We start from the raw sequence: 19,433 nt of genomic DNA, 5'->3' as shown, positions 1-19,433 counted from the left end.
TCCGTAAATAACTTTTCTAAAATGTCTGCAAAATCCAAAAATATGAGATAATGGAATTGCACAGGAAAATCTTCGACTATTTCCAACTAACATTTTCTTTCGCACATTAAATCCAAGGTTGTAACGATCATTAACGCTAATTATCATATCTTCGAAAGGAGTAGGACCAACAGCTTGAGCAATAACAGGAGGATCAGCACGATTATTCGGTTGTCTGACGACATACGGAAAATGATCGGGGTCATTAGTATTATCCTTCACAAACATCATACTAGGACCGGCTGATCTGGTAAAATCATCCGAGTATCTTGCTAATCCTATAATCGTCGTTGCTATATCAACGTTATTCGTAATTGATTCAATCTCCTTTCCATCGATCATGTAAATGGCGCTATTGAATAGTGCCATAATTCCGTTATTAACAAATCCAACTTTAAAATCCGCTCCAAAGTCGGTACCGTCTGTCCTAACAAGCCTTCCAACAAATTCGATATAAGCCTCAGATGGAAGAAAATATCTTGTTGTATCGTGGACTTGTATTTCCTTCCGATTTCTTGAATTGGGTTCAACTGTATCGTACGAGAAATACTGGAAATCTCGCACTGATGTATCCCTACCTACTGGCTCGTCCATATCAAATACTTCATTTGACACTTGTGCGAACATTTATTATTAATAATATCGTCTAAAACGAAGACCATCACCTGAAACAAAACTTGTATTTGCTGGATTTGTATTAGCAACTTCCTGCGCTAGATTTGTTATAGCAGCTTCCTGTGCTAGATCATTTATTTTTTTATTTGCCGCATCATTTATGGCCTTACTGACTTCAGGTGGCATTTCGCTGGTAATGGGTAATTTGACGGGTTGCTTTTTACGTACTAAACTTAATATTTTATCTTTGATAGCGTTGAAGCCTTTACTAGCCAAATTACCGATACCAGAAACAGCAGTCTCACCTATCTTTCCTATCGCTTTCAATCCTAGTTGTTTTACCATTGGTCCAATTTTAGGTATTACTCGCGTAACGAGACTTCCAACAATATCGCCGAATCCATTACCGTGGATATATTTGTACACGGGCAATCGAGAGTTAACTACGCGGACCTGTCTTGGTCTGCGCTGATGTTTGTGAACAATCATGTTATTTCAATTGTGTTATTTTAATCGATAAGCTCATCGACGAGTTCCTTGTAAATGTGAGAATCAATGATACCACCACGAAATAATCGCTGACAAATATCTGAGGCTTCGTTGATTATTTCACGAGAGTTATTTCCAGCTCGTTTTCCTCCGATTAATACTTCGAGGCGAGATACGTCGTTGACAACACTGTCAGGACAGATGGTATATCCACTTCCTGTTTTGGGTTCATCTTCAGGTTCATCTTCAGGTTCATCTTCAGGTTCATCTTCAAGTTCTTCGGGCGATTTTGATATTTCTTCCTGATCTAATTGTCTTATTTTTCTTGTAAAATTTTTGTAATCGGGATCTTCGATATCAATAGGTTTTCCCACAGAAGCAAAATACACAGTGGGTATCCATTGTTCCCTTGACATTTTTAAATCATGATATTTTGTTTTCAAATAATTTTCTGATTCCATAAAACCAAATCTAACAATTTGAATTAATTTATCTTCGTCACTAAATTTTTCAAGAGCATCACGGGTAAAATATCTTGATGGCATGATTCTTTTTTGTCTAATTTTTGTAAATTCGGATTCAACTTTCTCTGGTTCGGGTTCAACTTTGTGAAATGAAGACAAAGATAGCAATAATGGTTTAGATTTGTATATATTTTCATAACTACCTACCAAAAGAATAAATTTAGCATATTCTGGATCATTAAATTTAACTACTTTGACATTCTTGTATGCATAATATACCCACCTTATCCAATTTGTGTATGTTACTCTCTCGGATTGACCCGGTTTCATCAGTTTTTTTCGTCTGTTTTTATCAAAATTTTCCACAGTAAATTTTACAACCTCATCCGGATTCATTGATTTTATTCTTGCGATAGTTTCATCGGTAAATTTATCGGAACCCGAAATTTTTATTTTTTCACTTTGAGGTTGTTCTTGCGGCAATTGTTCTTGTTGTGCTTGTGCTTGTGCTTGCGCTTGTGCTTGTGCTTGCGCTTGTGCTTGCGCTTGTGCTTGTGCTTGCGCTTGCGCTTGTATTCGTGTTTGTTCTTGTTCGTGTCGAATTTGCTCAAGTTGACCCGGAACCACTTGGGTATGTTGCTCAATATCTCTCGTCATGGGAATAAGCCCAAGATCTTTAAGTTCCTTATCCTTTTGTTGTTTGCCATATGCGACTTGTTCGATAACTCCAGTGACTGGACTCAACCATTTTGACGATACCTCACCAATATGATATTGTGAATCATCATACTCACGAACTTTTTTCTTAAATAATTTTTTTGTCGGAATGAGTTTCCTTACTGCCGCTAATTCTTCTCGTGTTAATCTTGCAGAATGAGGCTCTCCAACTGTGCTAGTTTTTCGACTCATCTTATTTTCAATGATATTGTTTTATTGTGAAGTAAAATTAGCATTTGCAGCTTTTTTCTTGCAAACTTCATCGACACCCGATCGTTTTCCCACCCCCCCCCCGAAAAATCATATTTTTTCTATTGTCCAGAATGACATAATTCGCACACAAAAATTGCATTAAGGGTCGAATTTATGCAAATTAGTTTTTCTGGAAAGGTTTATTTCTGTTTTCTGAGGTTTCTGCAGAAAATGTTCTCATAGAAGGTTTTTTTTTGTTGGAACGGTCTGGTCTGTAGAACTTCCCTGCTGCTAAAGTGTTATTTCAGAGCAGAGTGACTTTCTTCAGCCAAATGTCAAGAAAAGTAATTTTTCATTGTGTTGACTCATGATTATGTTGGGCAGATTTTGTCAAGAAAAGTAATTTTTCATTGTGTTGACTCATGATTATGTCGGGCAGATTTTGTCAAGAAAAGTAATTTTTCATTGTGTTGACTCATGGTTATGTTGGGCAGATTTTGTCAAGAAAAGTAATTTTTCAAAGTAACGTGACTTTGGCCAGCCAGATGTTGTCAAGAAAGTAATCTTTCAAAGTAGTCTGACTTTGTCCAGCAAAATATTGTCAAGAAAGTAATCTTTCAAAGTAGTCTGACTTTCTCCAGCAATATATTGTTAAGAAAGTAATCTATCAAAGTGTGACTTTCTCCAGCCAGATGTTGACCGGAAAAGTAATCCGTCAAAGTGTGACTTTCTCCAGCCAGATGTTGACCAGAAAAGTAATCCGTCAAAATAGTGTGACTTGAAATCATTGGTGCTATATCATAAGGGCTTCATCTCCCAAGACATAATTGTGCTAATGTCGAATGACACTGTACAGGAAACAAGCATCAAATTTGTTTGTCAGGTAGCAAAATTCATTTTAAGAGACTGGAGGTAAGGTCACAGATTCTATGAAGTCTGCTGTGTGTTGTGTAGCCTTCTGTTACCAGTACAGTACTAGCCTGGTATGTGTTGTTTTATCTTTTATTACCAGCACAGGCTTGTACTGGTTGCACTTCCCATCAACAAAAACACTGTACTGGCAAATGAAGGTTTTGTCTTTCAGATTTGTGCTCCCATTTTCAGACTCTGCAGAGATCTCGGAAACGCTTAATTACGCATATTTGGATGCCAATTTTTGATCTGGGACGCAGAAAATCACTGAGGCAGGAGTCCTCCATACACATGTAATAGGTGTGCGGCAAAATTCAAAGACTTGCCAGTCCTGCTTCAGCCACCTGCTTTGTGGGAAAATGTGTTGATCAGTTAGCTGTGCTGATATTTACAGTCACATAATTCAGTGACCGTAAAGACCCCTTGATGTACATACATATTGCCATTATAAGAGTACATCAAAAAGAACATGATGCAATAGCTGGGTGGCAAGTTCAAAGGCTTTTCTGGTGGCCGGATGCGAAAATGTACTGATATTTAAAGTGATTGAATTCAGAGTCAGAAAGACCCAGAGATGTACATGTGGACATTTATAAAAGTACATCAAATAACAACTTTAGCATTCGTTATTGTGTTCATTTCCGAATGTATTGGAATAAGTAGTGCACGAGAATCAAGACATGTTGAGACTTAGACAAAATGCCATTCGTAATTTGGATAAGTAGTTTGAAGTTAAACAGCAAACTTACGAAGATTGTAACGAGATTGAGAAGAGTGTTAAAGCTGCTAGAATTGATAGTTCGGATAGGACAGTAGCTAAATGTAAGAAAGTATGTGATGCCTAGCTTAATGTTTGGAATAAGTCCTTACTTGGATTGACTAAATTCAGTATCACTCTGATGGACGAACAAGAGCTATTTAAGAGGTACATTGACTGACCATACTTTTTTTAAAATGCAGCTCGCCTTAGCTCGGTTAGTTTTAGTGTTGTAGCGAAATGTATTCATCAATACATCAGTAGCTAGGCCTAGTTTTGATATCAATTACATTGACAAACAAACTCTTGCCCATTCACAAGCATATGTTTTGATAGCTGATTGACCATTAACCCTTTTCCGAGTAAGGTAGCAACTATCAATTTCCTGCATGATATCCTTTGATGATAAAACATACAAACATGTGCTTTAAGATCAGAATCGGTGATCTGGATATATATTAACTGCCCCTTGTACACTATTTTTTCATAAAATTAGTTTGAAACTCTAAGTGAACCAGTAGGCCTAACAGGAAATAATGGCGGACTTTGCTAAGTCTGGGATGTACCAGTTTATTAGATTGTCTGTTTTCATAAATCATCGGGCAGATATTTTCAGAAAAATATACAGATCATTGAAAGCAAAGCCAAGGTATTATTTTATTAAAGATTTAACTTTAAAATGCAAATTATGTAGGTCAGAAACGTATGGGACAATGCTATGTTGTGGAATTTGCGAGATGCGCTTTAAGGTCTAAGCTGTTTTTCGACCTGACAATGTTTTGCGAAAATACGGGGAAAAACAGCAAATCAGATACTATTTAACCATTGCCTAAAATTACTACAAGGACGCAGACAAATAAATAAACCATAAATTTGCAATCCTGTCAATGGACTGTTATAATGAAGCCATATTAAAGTGAGTGATTACATTATGAAAACCTCTCCATCTAAAAATAGATGCACTCACGTCTGTGTTGATTCTGTATGAAAGAAGGGACTGCAACTTTTGATGGTGGGACTCATATTTTTACCAAAATGGGAGTCCTGGACTCCTAGTTTTAAAATCCTGGTGAGACCTCAGCTCTGTCTTGAAGGGCAAAGTTGTTATTTTTTTATTAGAAGATTGGCAATGTATTTTCATATTTAACTTCAAGAATAAATACATTCCACCTTTCAGATGGAATCAAACTTTTTCTAAACATCTGGAATTTATAATGATAAAATCTGGACCTTCTGGCACAGGTTCATACTAATTGTCCATTGTTCATCAATCCATCCATTAGTACAAGTTTATTATTGTTACTCCTCATAAACCACTTGGAGTATTGCCATGAAATTTTACATTGATTCATCTCAAGGTCTAGTTGGTCTTCCATGAAAATGGTGCCACTTGGACATCCATATTGGGTGTCATGTTGGACATGTTGCACAGTTTGTTTAATGCTTCCTGCGCTGAACTGAGGGCCACATCAGCATCAGGTTTTCACTAAAAGGCTTCTTATGGTACGTTGATTTCCACCCTTTTAGAAAGAAGTTAAATAGAAGTTTTCTTGTGTGAGAAGGTTTATGATGATGTACAACCCAAGAAAATCTTGGACTCTTTAAGGGAATGAACATTATATAACAGGTCCTGACCATCTGTTTTAAGGTGTTTACTTTTTTAGTCTTTTTTATTTATCAGTGGCAAATTTAACATGCTTAGCTTTTAATTTTATTTTCTGGTACTTCATGTTTGCATTTTTGGGGGAAGACTTCATCTTCTTAGAGTTACTTTTGTGCAAGTCTTTATATTTACATTTTTGAACATGGCTTTCCTTGGCACCATATAGCCATTGTTATGCTGATGTCCATTAAACCCTACTGCTGTACTAAAACTACTGCAGTGTGACCCCACTATAACACAATGGTTCAGGTCCATAAAATGTGACCATGTTATGTACCGAACCATGCTATAAAAAAGTCAGTTGTCAGTTAGCTAAAGAAAATAATGTAGGCACCAAAAAAATGGCAGAGAGGGGAGGGTAATAAAAGTGGGTGCAAAAATACATGTGTCTCTAGCACAGTCACCATCTTAAATCAATGCATATTAAATATCAACTTGTTTCATATTAATCAAGTGCTTAAAACAACCGTGGTCTTAAACTAAGAAACAGAAAAGAGTGAAAAGCAACAAGTTTTGTAAATTAAAAAAATTAATTTATTTCCCTAGAATAAAGAGTGAAAATTTAAAAAGAACTTAGTATTGTGAATTAAATCCCAAATAGTCTAAAAGGTTATATCACCAGTAATAATGAATAAAGTTCTAATTAAATTCCAGTGGTGTTTTAAATAAGACCCAACACTGAAGGTGTTGATGTGTCTGTTGTCTTGAATGTACTAATGTACCAATGGCCTGAAGATTGGTGATGTGCTAAATCTTCCAATGAATCACAGTAATAAAATCCAAGTATTCCTTGTCTGAATTCACTAAAATTCCAGAATAATGTTTCTATCACAGAATATTATTGAGCACTTTGTAATTCCAGAGAAATAATAATTTGAAACAATAACTCCACCGAAATCAAGAACTGAACATAGCAATACAAATGATTCTGCTTCTGATGTTATCACAAGAATGAATAGTTTTTCAAATGAACAAGATTGTATGAAAGCTAAAGCACAAAAGCCAAGATGTAGGTCAAATGTTCATTTCTAGAAAATTATATGGTGTAAACAGACAAAATCTGTTACCGAAATTATAATAAAGAACATGGGAAACATGTACAGCTTGGGGGATTCCAATATCCTAGACCCAGACCCAAGTTGCTAATGATCATAATATTTAATCCACACTCCTAGAGAAATATAAACCATGTATTATTTGTTTACAAAATAAAAACAACATTATTGACCCTAGTCACAAACACAGTGAATATTATTTTGGACAAGGTTAAGTCCAGAATATAGTTATACATAACCTATAATCATGGTGAAAAAATAACAAATATACAATATCTTCCCCAAAATGATAACTGATTTTTACACACTAGGTATCATACTGTGAAAAAAGGAAATTTGTTTCTTCACATGCAAACAGAGATACAAATTTAAAGGAGTCATGCCACAATCATTTCACATCCAAATCCATGCTATTATGAAGTGTGCTATAGTTGGGTTATACTGTATCCTACTTAAGCTGCAGTTAATTAACAATACATGTGACATACATCAGTCAGGCCTGGTATTGATGCATTCGGTTTGCACTACTGTAGCCCTAGGTTCAAATACTTGATCAATGCCAAATCCATTATTTCTACTTGGTTTTCTGGTCTCCTCACTCTTGAAAAGCACATCAATCAATATTGAAGCGATTCTGCTACTTTTTACGCTATTAGACTTCTTGTACTATGTACATGAATAAGTACATGTATACACAAACTTCATGATGTAGCCATTTTATTGTCATCCAGATTAATAATGACAAATTTAACTTTATGAAAAGTTATAGTTAAGTAATTTTAGTTCCTCAAATATTGAAAATATAGTTCATTTTTTGGTCAAATAGCATAAATTTATGATGATGTAACATACAATTTGTAAAAAAAATATTTTTTATTTATTTAGACAAAGTTTTGCCAGTAAAGCAGAGGAAGAAACTTTGTATGGACTTCCTGTCTTCCATTGACCAAACAGGTATGAGCCATTATAGATTCATGACAGAAATTTAAAGACACAATATTGAAATCACATGCATGAAGAACTCATTGATTCTGAATTACAAATTAACATGTAATGCAAGAAATAGAGATGGATGGATGGAGGGAGGGAGGGGGTGCATTTAATTGAAAAAATTGTCACCAAGGTATATCTTTTGAGAAGTTTGCTCTAGCTTATGGAAACAGCTGATTGGGAGAAAGAAATGAACAGTTCTGCTGGACCAGACAAGTTTATGGGATGTCTTGTCCATCAGCTGCTGGACCAGACAAGTTTATGGGATGTCTTGTCCATCAGCTGCTAGACCAGACAAGTTTACGGGATGTCTTGTCCATCAGCTGCAAAGTTTATGGGATGTCTTGTCCATCAGCTGCAAAGTTTATGGGATATCTTGTGCATCAGCTGCCAAGTTTATGGGATGTCTTGTCCATCAGCTGCAAAGTTTATGGGATGTCTTGTGCATCAGCTGCAAAGTGTATGGGATGTCTTGTCCATCAGTGCAAAGTTTATGGTATGTCTTGTCCATCAGCTGCTGGACCAGACATGTTTATGGGATGTCTTGTCCATCACTGTCCATATATCTTCTATATGTTTGCACAATATTGTTATTGCTTCTCTTTCCAAATTATTTGGAGGATTGACATGAAAATTTACTTGCATTATCATTTCAGAGACCAGTTGGTCCTAATTGAAACTACTTCTGCTTGCATATCCAGTATTGCCACCACAGAGACAGCCTTGAAATCTTGTTATAGCCTCACTCATTCTGCATGTCAAAATTATGCTTCACATGTATGTTTGCACAGTAATTTACATAAAAATCATACATTTTGTTTGCTGGAAGTTTGTTCACAAACAAGAATCCACAATCTATTCAGACTGCCTCAGCTATTTCTACAATTGAAGTGACTATGAAGATGTGAATGATAAAAAAACAAAAAACAGTTTGATGCAGTCACAACTTCTCCATCATTAATTGTTTCATAAATAGCGGATGCATTCTGAATGGCAGCTATCAGCATGCATTCAAAGTACGATCCATGGAATTTATCTCCAGAACAGTTGGTCTTGTCAACACAAGGTTTCCACTGACAGAAATATTAGGATCTCTAGATTTTCCTATATTGAAATAGTGCTAATAATCTGACTTCCAAAATGACCAGGGCTGAATCTTTTCATTTCTTTCTGCCATGGTGGCAACCACTGCTTCAACATAGATGGTTGTATCAAAATAGGGTTTTCACCAAAAGACTTGTGATGTATTATGTATATTTAATTTGTATTTATTAGCTTTTTTCTCCATGATCATGTGTTGTGTATTATTATATTTGGACTTGACCTTGTCCAAAGTCAAGATTATTGTCTAACTAACCAATAACTATTATTTTGATAAATAATACATAGTTAATATTTACCTGTGAGTGTGGGTTAAATATTAGGATCATAACCTTGGTATGGGTCAAAGACATTATGTTTACCATGTTCTTGATTGTAAATTTAGTAACAGATTCTATCTTGTAAAGAACCAAGAGTGTTTTAGAATGGAAAATTCCACTAAATATACATAGTATTTCCAGAAAATGCTAAATTATGACCTAGGTCAGGTAGAGTTTTTTAAAATCTTGTTAACTGAGAAATTACTCATCCCTGCAGTGACATCTGAAGCAGAAATCAGTCTTATTGACTTGTACAGTATTTCATTTGGGTGGAATTTATTCAAATTATTTATGCACTGGAAATACAAAATGCTCTTTAATATTATTCTTGGACAGAAACATTAATTTGGAATTGTAGTGAACATCTTGTATTGTATGATTGTGATTAATTGGAAGACTGTCAGTACATCATCACACTTCAGGCTACTGGTACATTAGTACATTCAAGACTAGATGCACATTGATGCCTTCAGCATTGGGTCTTAATTTGAACACCACTGGAATTTACTTAGTACTTTACTCATTAAGACTCGTGATATAACTTTGTGGACTATTTGGGATTTAATTTATAATATAAGTTCTTTTTAAATTTTCACTTTTTATTCTTGGGAAATAAAATTATCTGTTGAATTTTACAAACCAAGTTGGTTTTCACTCTTTTCTATTAACTTTGTTTAAGACCCAAGTCGTAATAGATGTCTTGTTGGTCGTAAGTAAAAAGAATATGGTGCTGACCTGAATCCATTATAGCAACCATGGCAGCCATCTTGAAATTATTGTTATTATTATGCCGTCTGAACAGAACGTCGTATCAACATTGATTTTCACTGGAAAATCGTGCTAATCTACTATCATATATGTCAGCTACAGTCACCATCTTGAACATTTTGTCATTGGATTTTCAATGGAAAATGGTGCTAATCTGCTATCGTATATGTCAGCTACAGTCACCATCTTGAACATTTTGTCATTGGATTTTCACTGGAAAATGGTGCTAATCTGCTATCGTATATGTCAGCTACAGTCACCATCTTGAACATTTTATCACTACTCCTCTTGGATGGACAGTCATATCAACATTAGGTTTCTCCACAAGACTTCTTATGATGTCTAAATTAAAATTACTTCAGTCTGACATTCAGTATGGCCACCATTTTGAAAATCTAGTTATTGCTACTACTTCTGAATAGTCATATTGATGTGGGGGTTATCATCAGAAGATAATTATGATATATAGTTGGTTCAGAAGGAAAATTGTGGGTGGAGTGAATATATTAAAAGTCATGTCAGTTTTCCTGAATGGATGGTCATATCAACATGGACTTGTCACCAAAAGTCTTCTAATGGTGTCGGGTTGTCCTAAATGAACATGGTGCCAATTGTACATCCAGTTCAGCAGCCACAGTGACTAATTTGAAAATCTTCAGTAATGTCAAAGATGGTTTTAATACTCAGCAGTTAAAAGGAAGGAATATTCTTGCCTTGAATTAATGGAAATTTTTTGGGATAAAAAAGTGTTAGTCCCTTCAGGGACTCTTGTTTTCACCAAAAGACTTCTTGAATGAAAATGCTTCCAATTTTACATTTTACATCCAATATAGTCACATTGTCAGCCATCTTGAAAATCTTGTTATAGCTGAAATATATTAGAGAAGGTTTCAACACTTAGCTATTAAAAAGAAACAATGGGCTTATCTTGAATTCATAGGAAAGATTTGGCCAGGAGAGCGTCAGTCCCTTCAAGGGACTCTTGTTCTGTTTATGTTTATTGCAATTTTAAAAACTTGGGAAGAAGAACTAAAAGAGCATCTTAACTGGATGAATAACCACTACTGATCAATCAAAACAATTTTTTTTGTATGAAAGTGTAAACTTCTTGTTGGATGTAACAGTCTGCAAGGGAAATAACTGTGCATAGGGAGGTAATCTTAATACTGTCACATTAGTTGCTTCAGAAAAATAGTTTTCATCCATGGCATACATTCAGGAGCATTGGTAAATCCCAAACACAGAAATTCCACTAGATTTGCAAAAGTGAATAATGTTTGTTTATTGCTTTTGGCAGGACTTTTAAAATAGGTTTCAGAATCAGGGAAGTTAAGAAAATGAAAACTGAGGCATTAGAAAAGAGAAATATGCAGAGCAAAAAAAATGAAATAATTACAGTAATTGTAAATGCTCAGCTACTGCATCAAAACATGTTAGACAAAATTTTAGTGATTTGCAACACAAATTTCATGAAAATTTTGGAACATGTAACATTGGTTACAGTTCAAAATGGCTACAAGTGGCATTTCTACTGAGATCCATACTCTCAAGTATTTACAGGTCTGGCTGTTTTACATTACCTGTTATTACTGCATTGATGTGTCTTTTCCTGGCACTAGTCCGCAGTCCAATAACATTATTCTAGACAATTAGTAATAGGTGACCTAAAATTAAACACAACACGATCCCAATCTGTTACCCCATGCCACTCCTGACAGTTGTAATATCATCCTTCCTTTTTGGGGGACTTGTGCATTTATACACATACTTTATCAATTAAGATGTAATTTGGCATTTATACTGTCAATCATGTTGTATTATCTGACTTATTTTGTCCCGAGTCATTGCTTTATTTGCCTGTACCTGTATTGCTTTTCATGTTGTATTATATTACTTATTTTATCCCAGGTTATTGCTTGATTTGCATGTATCTTTTTGTTGATTTTGAGGGTTTTGAATACACTGCTAGCAGAACAGTGCTTCATATGTTTCATCCCACTAATACTGGGCCAGGAAGAGGAGTTCCATCTCTTCTTCTTTGGAGGACCCTTTCTGGTCCCATAAGGGAGCTGTGGCTTCCCTGGCATTAGGCTGTCATCTGCTTCAGTTGATAGTGTTGTCCAGGGTTAGGAAGTTGCCTGCTTCTGCATGGGGGATGTCTGAGAGAGGGATCCTTCCCATGTCATGGCATAGGAAAGTTACCAGCATCTAAATAACGAACCCTGCCTTCCCAAAGCAAGAGAAAAGCAGCTATCATCTTGTGCTCATAGACCTTGACTTAAAGCAAGATCTTGTTTATTGTGTTTACCAAAAGAAACTTTCCAATAAGGTCTACATCATTTGACTGGTCATTGTCCAGGTATGTGTTAGGTGACAGCTGGCTAAGATCTGTCAGTGAGTACTGGCTCACTAGCCATCAGGATATATATCTTGTGACAGTTATAGAATGTCTATCACTAGTTACTGGGCACTGGGCATCACAGTATGTCTAGCAATGGTCGTTAAAGGTCTGTTACTAGTCACCAAGTAATGGGCAGGTCACCAGGGGATATTCCAAATGAGTCACAAGAGCTTATGTCTCTGGGCAGTAAGCACTTTGTGTTATTATACGTCATTGGGCACTGATCAGCAGAATGGTACATGATGCTGTTCTCAATCTTTCATTACCAATCATGATGCACTATGTACCAGTTGTCAAACATGGAGTGCCTTGTGCCAAGCACTGATCAACATGTGATGGGTGTTGGATACTGTACTTCAGACTGGGTATAGAGTTTTGACCACTGGTCTTGAGTAAGCTTGATAACCCCTTGTTTCTATGCTTCCATTCAGTCCTCATGGAAATGGTCTTTGTAAACTGGTCTGTGGGAAGGGATTGAGAAGAATCCTCCTACCTTTTAGATGTTCCCATTCTATGAAATTTCAGGACTTGCACTACCTGCTGGTGAGTCAGCCACATCTCCTTTCTTGATCATGTCACCATGGATGACTTGTGTGGATTTTTTTCACAATTAGGTAAGGTTGCTGGCTTTACTTCTGAGACCCTTCACCACTTAAAAGTACTCCCATTTAGTTCAACCAATCCCAGCTGGCATCTCCACAGGTAGATGTGTGCACTCTTGTAAAGAGCACAGTAGAAAGGTGCTGAACTTAAAAACTTGAATATTATTCCCAAATTGTCTTAGTTTCAGAGAGTTGGGAGAAATTTTTGACTCATTTTTACCTTTTTGACAAATTCCTTCAGGAGAGTGATTCATGATGGAGATAGCTCTTTAGTCAAGAATGCCTTCAAGCCAAATGATGTTGTGTTCTCTATAGATCTCTAGGATACATACTAATCTAGGCCTAATCCAAATGCTGGAGAAGTCAGATTTGAATTTCATTTATGTGGGGATAAATTTTCTCAATCAGCAAGGAACAGTTCATGTTTCACCTAAAATAATCTTAAAATATTTGCTGTCTTTGCAAGAATGGATGAGATTTTGTTGTTTGCTTGTTCCTACAACTATCTCCTGAAGGTGGCAGAGGACTAGGTAAGCTTCATATGTAGACCCTCCAGATCTTCCTTCTAGCAAACTGGAGACCTTACAATTACCTCCTGCCCACTTGGATCCCCTTAAAATCCAAGTTTCATGACCATCAGAGTTGGCTGGAAAATCAGGACAGGTTTCTGATGGGAGTTACAATTTACACTCCAGAATCTGACTCCTTCAGTTACACTGATTCCTTAATCCTTTAGGGTATGTGGTCTCATGAAGAAGCTTCCCTTCACCTCAACAATCAAATAATGGAAATGTTTTGCAGCACTAAAAGTTGCATCCACCACATAAGACATCAGAATGTCATGGTCACTATGGTGATTACATTGACTCACGCATACCTCAGGACATTAAGGTGGTACTCATGCCACTTCTCTTTGCATGGAACCTCCACTATTGGACAGTTTCAGAAGATCTCATGATCAGAAACTGCCACATTCCAGGTAAGAGGAATATTTTGGTGGACAACTTGTCCAGATGGATGAGCAGTCCTCACAGATGGTCTCAGCTCCAGCGAGTAGCAGAGACACTTTTTTTTATCTGTGGAGTAGTAAGCTTTTTCACAATGATGCTGAATGACAAACTTCATCTCTAGTGCCAGAGAAGTGGGCATGGGCTGTGAACACCTTCAGTTTGAGGTGGGATCACCTGAATATGTACGTCTTCCCACCTTTCAGTTTCTTGACAGAATCGGGATTTATAACTCCTGGCATACCCTGATAGCTCCATTGTGACCCCAATGATTGTGGTTTAGTAATCTCCTCAACCTGTTGGTCATGGATCTGGAGGAATTAATGCTGAGGGAGTATGTGCTTTGTGCACAACACTCATCAAAATAACCACCTTTACACCTGGCTCATCTCCAGCCAAATGCATAACTCAGTCTGTATACAACTAACTTCAAAGGTTTACTGTGCCAAGTGAAGAATCTTCTGTAATTGGTACAGTAGTAAATATATTGGTCCTATCTGTTCCACATTTGCAGATTTTCATCATTTTCTTTTTGACAAAGAAAATAGCTCATTAGGACTGTAAAGCAGCCTTCTCTTATACTCTTTGGTTCTTCATGTGTACCACCTTCGGGTCAGACCTATATCTTTAAGAAATTGTCAGGTACTTTGAATCCCAGAGACCAATCTTTTGCTCACTAATGCTGAGGTGGAACATCTAGAGTGTTCTTTTGTTGTTTTATAAACGACCTCATGAATCTTTCAGTGAAGCTTCTTTCAAGAACCTTGGACTTAAACAGGCTTCCTTCCTCTATACCATAGCATTGGTGAGGAGGAGTGAAATTCATATGCTTTATGAGAGTGCTGGAATGGGGGTGGGTTACTTTTCATTGGTAACTGTGATTTGATCTCACTTCTTTGCCGACTTGGGTCAGGAACTTGGCTGGTCAGAGTGGTATACAGCATTCTTCATTAAAGATCACTTACATCTCACCACTGTTTGTTTGGGTTTGAGTCATGGCTGAACAAGTGGGAGTGTGTAAGAAAGCTTTCCATTAGCTACCCATGAGTCTATGGCTCTTCCCAGAGTCTTCTCAGGTTTTTCCACCAAATTAACCATCTTGTGCTGCAAAATGGCATTAATCCCCAAAGCATAAAATTCTCAAAAGTCAGCCAGGAGTTTTAGTCGAGAATAAGTTACCCTTGGTAGATCCCCTTCCTGCTGAAATCCCATGTCTCAGTCATATCTGTACTGGGGATTATCAAGATAGTCTCCTTGGCACAGATAGAGCCTTACAAATCTATCTGAATCAAAAGAGAAAGGAAAGGTTTTTAACCTTCTTGATCTCTTTCTGAAAAGTATTCTGATATTTTGGCAGCCATCATCTTGAAGTGGATTGTTTGTATTGTGATAATAGCGTATGAATCTCTGAGGGAGACCATTCCAGTGGTCTAGTGGTTAGTGTCCACCTCAGATGTAGGAGGTTGCGGGTTTGAATCCTTTCCAAGTCATACCAAAGACTTGTACAAAATGGTACTAACAGCTGCCAGGCTAGATGCTCAGCATTAAGAGGTTAGTGTTAGGACTGGTCAGCCTGGTGTCAGGATAAGGTGACTGGGTGGGACATGATGCTACATGTCTGCAGCATGATGCCCTAGTGCTAGACATCACTATAAATGGCCACACTGCAGACATCATAGGGATATGACCAAAAAATTGTTACCTATGTTAAAAATCCAAATCACACACACACACACACACACACACACACACACACACACACAGAGGGAGATAACTCCATGAAAATCAAAGCCCATCATGAGGTCAGGGTTATTGCTTTATCTTGCGCCTATTTGAATCATTTCTCTTTGGATGTTGTCATGAAGGCTGCCTTCTGACCATCTCTCTCTAGTTTCTTACCATTTCATTTTCAGTTAGTGCCACATTAGAGTATGATTTAGTTGTATCAGCCCAACTAAGCCATCTTCCAGTCTGAGGTTATCAGCCTCCAACTGGTCTGGCAAGTCAGATATGTTGTGTCAGGCAATGTATTGCTGTTTTATTGATAATCCTTACATTGAATTTGATGATTGAAATGGTTTGTCTGTTTTAATATGGGTGTAGAACAGGCAGGCATCTTGGAACTTGCAAAATGCAAACTAGTCAAAATGTTTTACTTACCTAGCACTGTAAATGCAACTGTTATTATCCTGCATTTCAGATATCAGGTTTACTATATTCTGTGTTGCCAACATTGGGTTTAAAGTATTTATCCATTTCTGACTTGTACATCACGGCAATTCAATTTTCTTCTTTCAGTCACAGTTGACCACTGACCTTTTGACCCCAGTATTCATAGACTTACTTTCCTTAAGTGCAAGCTTTCTGTAGGTTTGGTTTGGATATGTAGGACTAATGTTGTGCAGAACATTTTAATCATAGTGACACTTACATAGGACTTTTTGACAACAAAGTAGTAGATTTCTTCATTACCAGAAAGTTAAGCCCTCCACAACATTTGGTAAGTATATATGGTGGAAAATTCATTTTGAGCCTTACTCTTCATTGACCAATAGTTCTAATTGGATGGCCTGATGTCCGTTGTCCATTAGCACAAATTTGTTGGTGCTATAACTTCTAAACTAGATGGAGGATTGCCATGAAACATTGTACACACACATTCATCTCAAGGTTTAGTTAGTCATAAGTGAAAAGGGTTCAGCTCAGACATCCCAGATGGCTGCCAGATCAGCACTGAATGGCTGATTGTGTCAAGATTGGATTTTCACAAAAACACTTCTTGTGATGTCTAGTTTGTCTTTATTGAAATTGGTGCTGATCTGACATCAAATATGGCCACTGTAGCAGCCATCTTGAAAATACTGCTGTGGGGTTTACACTGGAAGACTTCTTGTGGTGTCTAGTTGATCCTAACAAAATTGTGCCAATCTGATATCCAGTACATAACTAGTCTTTGCCTGTGTTCTAAATGTTGATGGTGTAGATGATTTTGTTCATTAAAAGGGCTGTTTCAGTTTAGGATTTAGCTGACAGTAACATAAGAATAACATTGAACATTGAAACTGTGCAAGAAAATTACTCCAAGCAGTAGGATTTGGTGTTCTGATGTAGACTTTCCTACCAATGTTGAAGTTTGTTGAAATGTTAACTGGGACAGATGCACACAGATTTTCTGAACACTTTCTGGTTTCAGTGAGAGTAACCAAGAAAACTCCGTGCAAAATAATTCAAAATCAAAATCTCTGATATGTTTAGGGACAAGATTACATGCTGTTTCCTTTTAATAACTGTATCTACCCAATTAATTTTGTAAAATTCATAGAATTGTAATCTGTCGCAAGATAATAGCAAGATATAAACATGAAAGTATTTTTAACCTCCCAAAATACGTACGTCCATTTTGATTAATTTGTTAAATACTTGTTCCACCTGATAATTTTTTTGTATTAATATGCTTACATCTTAATAGAGATTGAATAATAATCTACCTCCCCTAAGGGTGCATATTGTATCCTGATTGAATAAACTATCCTCTTACCTCCCTTTTAAAGACATGCAGGTGCCTACCTTTCACATGGCATCTGCCATCTTTGCTTCCTAAGGTTCTGGTATGTTTACCCAATCTACACCTTGGTGGATTAATTAGATAGTTCATTAATTTGGGTGTATTAATTTCATTGAATGCATCAGGAATCTGCCTCATCCAATCAGAATCAACTAATTCAAATTTGAATACTTCCTACATGAAAGAGAGGTGTGGAGCACATAACTGGAATGGACTCATAAATAAGCAATTTTCCACTGCCAGTCCATGTTCATACAAATACATCCTTTACCTCAGATATACCTGTGCTGGCTTCTCTCTGGTATTTAGTCATACATTTTCAGCCAGCGTGCAATGCACAGCTGTTACACACTACTGGTTAGTTAGCATTACTTACTGAGGCAACTATGAAATCCAATAGATGTGGCTAGGACAAAGCACTGAAATATCTGATCAATCTACCAAGGTGTAGATAAGGTTAACATATCAGAACCTTGGCTAGGAAGGATGTTGACTTGGATATATCCAGAAATTATACAATCTACATTCTTTAACTGTTAGTTATTTTAGGATTTTTGAGATAAAAGTATTCAACACAAACAAAACCCATTACCTTGCAGGTGCCTTACCAACTTAGCCTTTGAAATTCTGCTCAGTTCTCATGTATATTTCAGTGTGAAAATGAGATTGGCAGAATGTTGTGGTTAGTTCCAGACCTAAATTGATATTTCTATTTTTGTCTTGTATGAACTGTGTCAACAACTGGTAACTGCAAAGTATGTTTGCCAAAGGAGAAAAGATACCTGGTTCATGTGCTGTGGGAGTTTTAAATAGAGGGGTCTTTTTCATTTAATGTCATGCATCAGGCACATATATATGCAAAATACGATAATAAATGTGTTTGTAAAAAATTATTTTAATGTATCTAATCAAGGTGTTGTGATCATTTAAAGAAAGGCACAACTTAAAAGAAAAACAATTACTTTTTCTTTGTTTTCAAGATTTAACAAATCCTACAGTGATAAAGAGATGTTTTCTTTGCTAACATGAACTTCTGTACTTTTTCCATTTATTTATGCATGTGTTACTTTCATGATACATATTTCATCTAAGGCAGTTATCATGCTACAACATGGCTGGCAATACCCAGATACAATTTACTCCAGTGGGTATCATGCTACGACATGGCTGGCAATACCCAGATATAATTTACTCCAAGGGGTATCATGCTACAACATGGCTGGCAATACCCAGGTACAATTTACTCCAATGGGTATCATGCTACAACATGGCTGGCAATACCCAGGCACAGTTTACTCCAATGGGTATCATGCTACAACATAGCCGCAATACCCAGGTACAGTTTACTCCAATGGGTATCATGCTACAACATGGCTGGCAATACACAGGTACAATTTACTCCAATGCCTATCATGCTACAACATGGCTGGCAATACCCAGGTACAATTTACTCCAATGGGTATCATGTTACAACATGGCTGGCAATACCTGGGTACAATTTACTCCAATGGGTATCATGCTACAACATAGCTGGCTTTACCCAGATACAATTTACTCCAGTGGATAGCATGCTACAACATGGCAGGCAATACCCGGATACAATTTATTCCAATGGGTATCATGCTACAACATGGCTGGCAATACCCAGGTACAATTTACTCCAATGGGTATCATGCTACAACATGGCTGGCAATACTCAGGTACAATTTACTCCAATGGGTATCATGCTACAACATGGCTGGCAATACTCAGGTACAATTTACTCCAATGGGTATC

The 19,433-nt window shown here is 36.8% G+C and overlaps 1 protein-coding gene across 1 annotated transcript in view; it reads left to right on the top strand.

Moving 5' to 3' along the window:
- Positions 1-19,433, top strand: part of LOC149796433 (transcription initiation protein SPT3 homolog) — a 216,598-nt gene that overhangs the window by 137,379 nt on the left and 59,786 nt on the right. The window contains exon 7 of the mRNA XM_089961107.1: positions 7,789-7,857. Within this exon, the coding sequence (XP_089817233.1) occupies positions 7,789-7,857 (69 nt within the window). The remainder of the gene's footprint in view (positions 1-7,788; positions 7,858-19,433) is intronic.

The sequence above is a fragment of the Sinohyriopsis cumingii genome, chromosome 6 (genome assembly GCF_028554795.1).
Source record: "Sinohyriopsis cumingii isolate HCF-2022 chromosome 6, ASM2855479v2, whole genome shotgun sequence".
In the NCBI taxonomy this organism is placed as follows: Eukaryota; Metazoa; Mollusca; class Bivalvia; order Unionida; family Unionidae; genus Sinohyriopsis; species Sinohyriopsis cumingii.
Note: the sequence above shows the minus strand (reverse complement) of the source record. Positions and strands in the feature narration are given on the sequence as shown.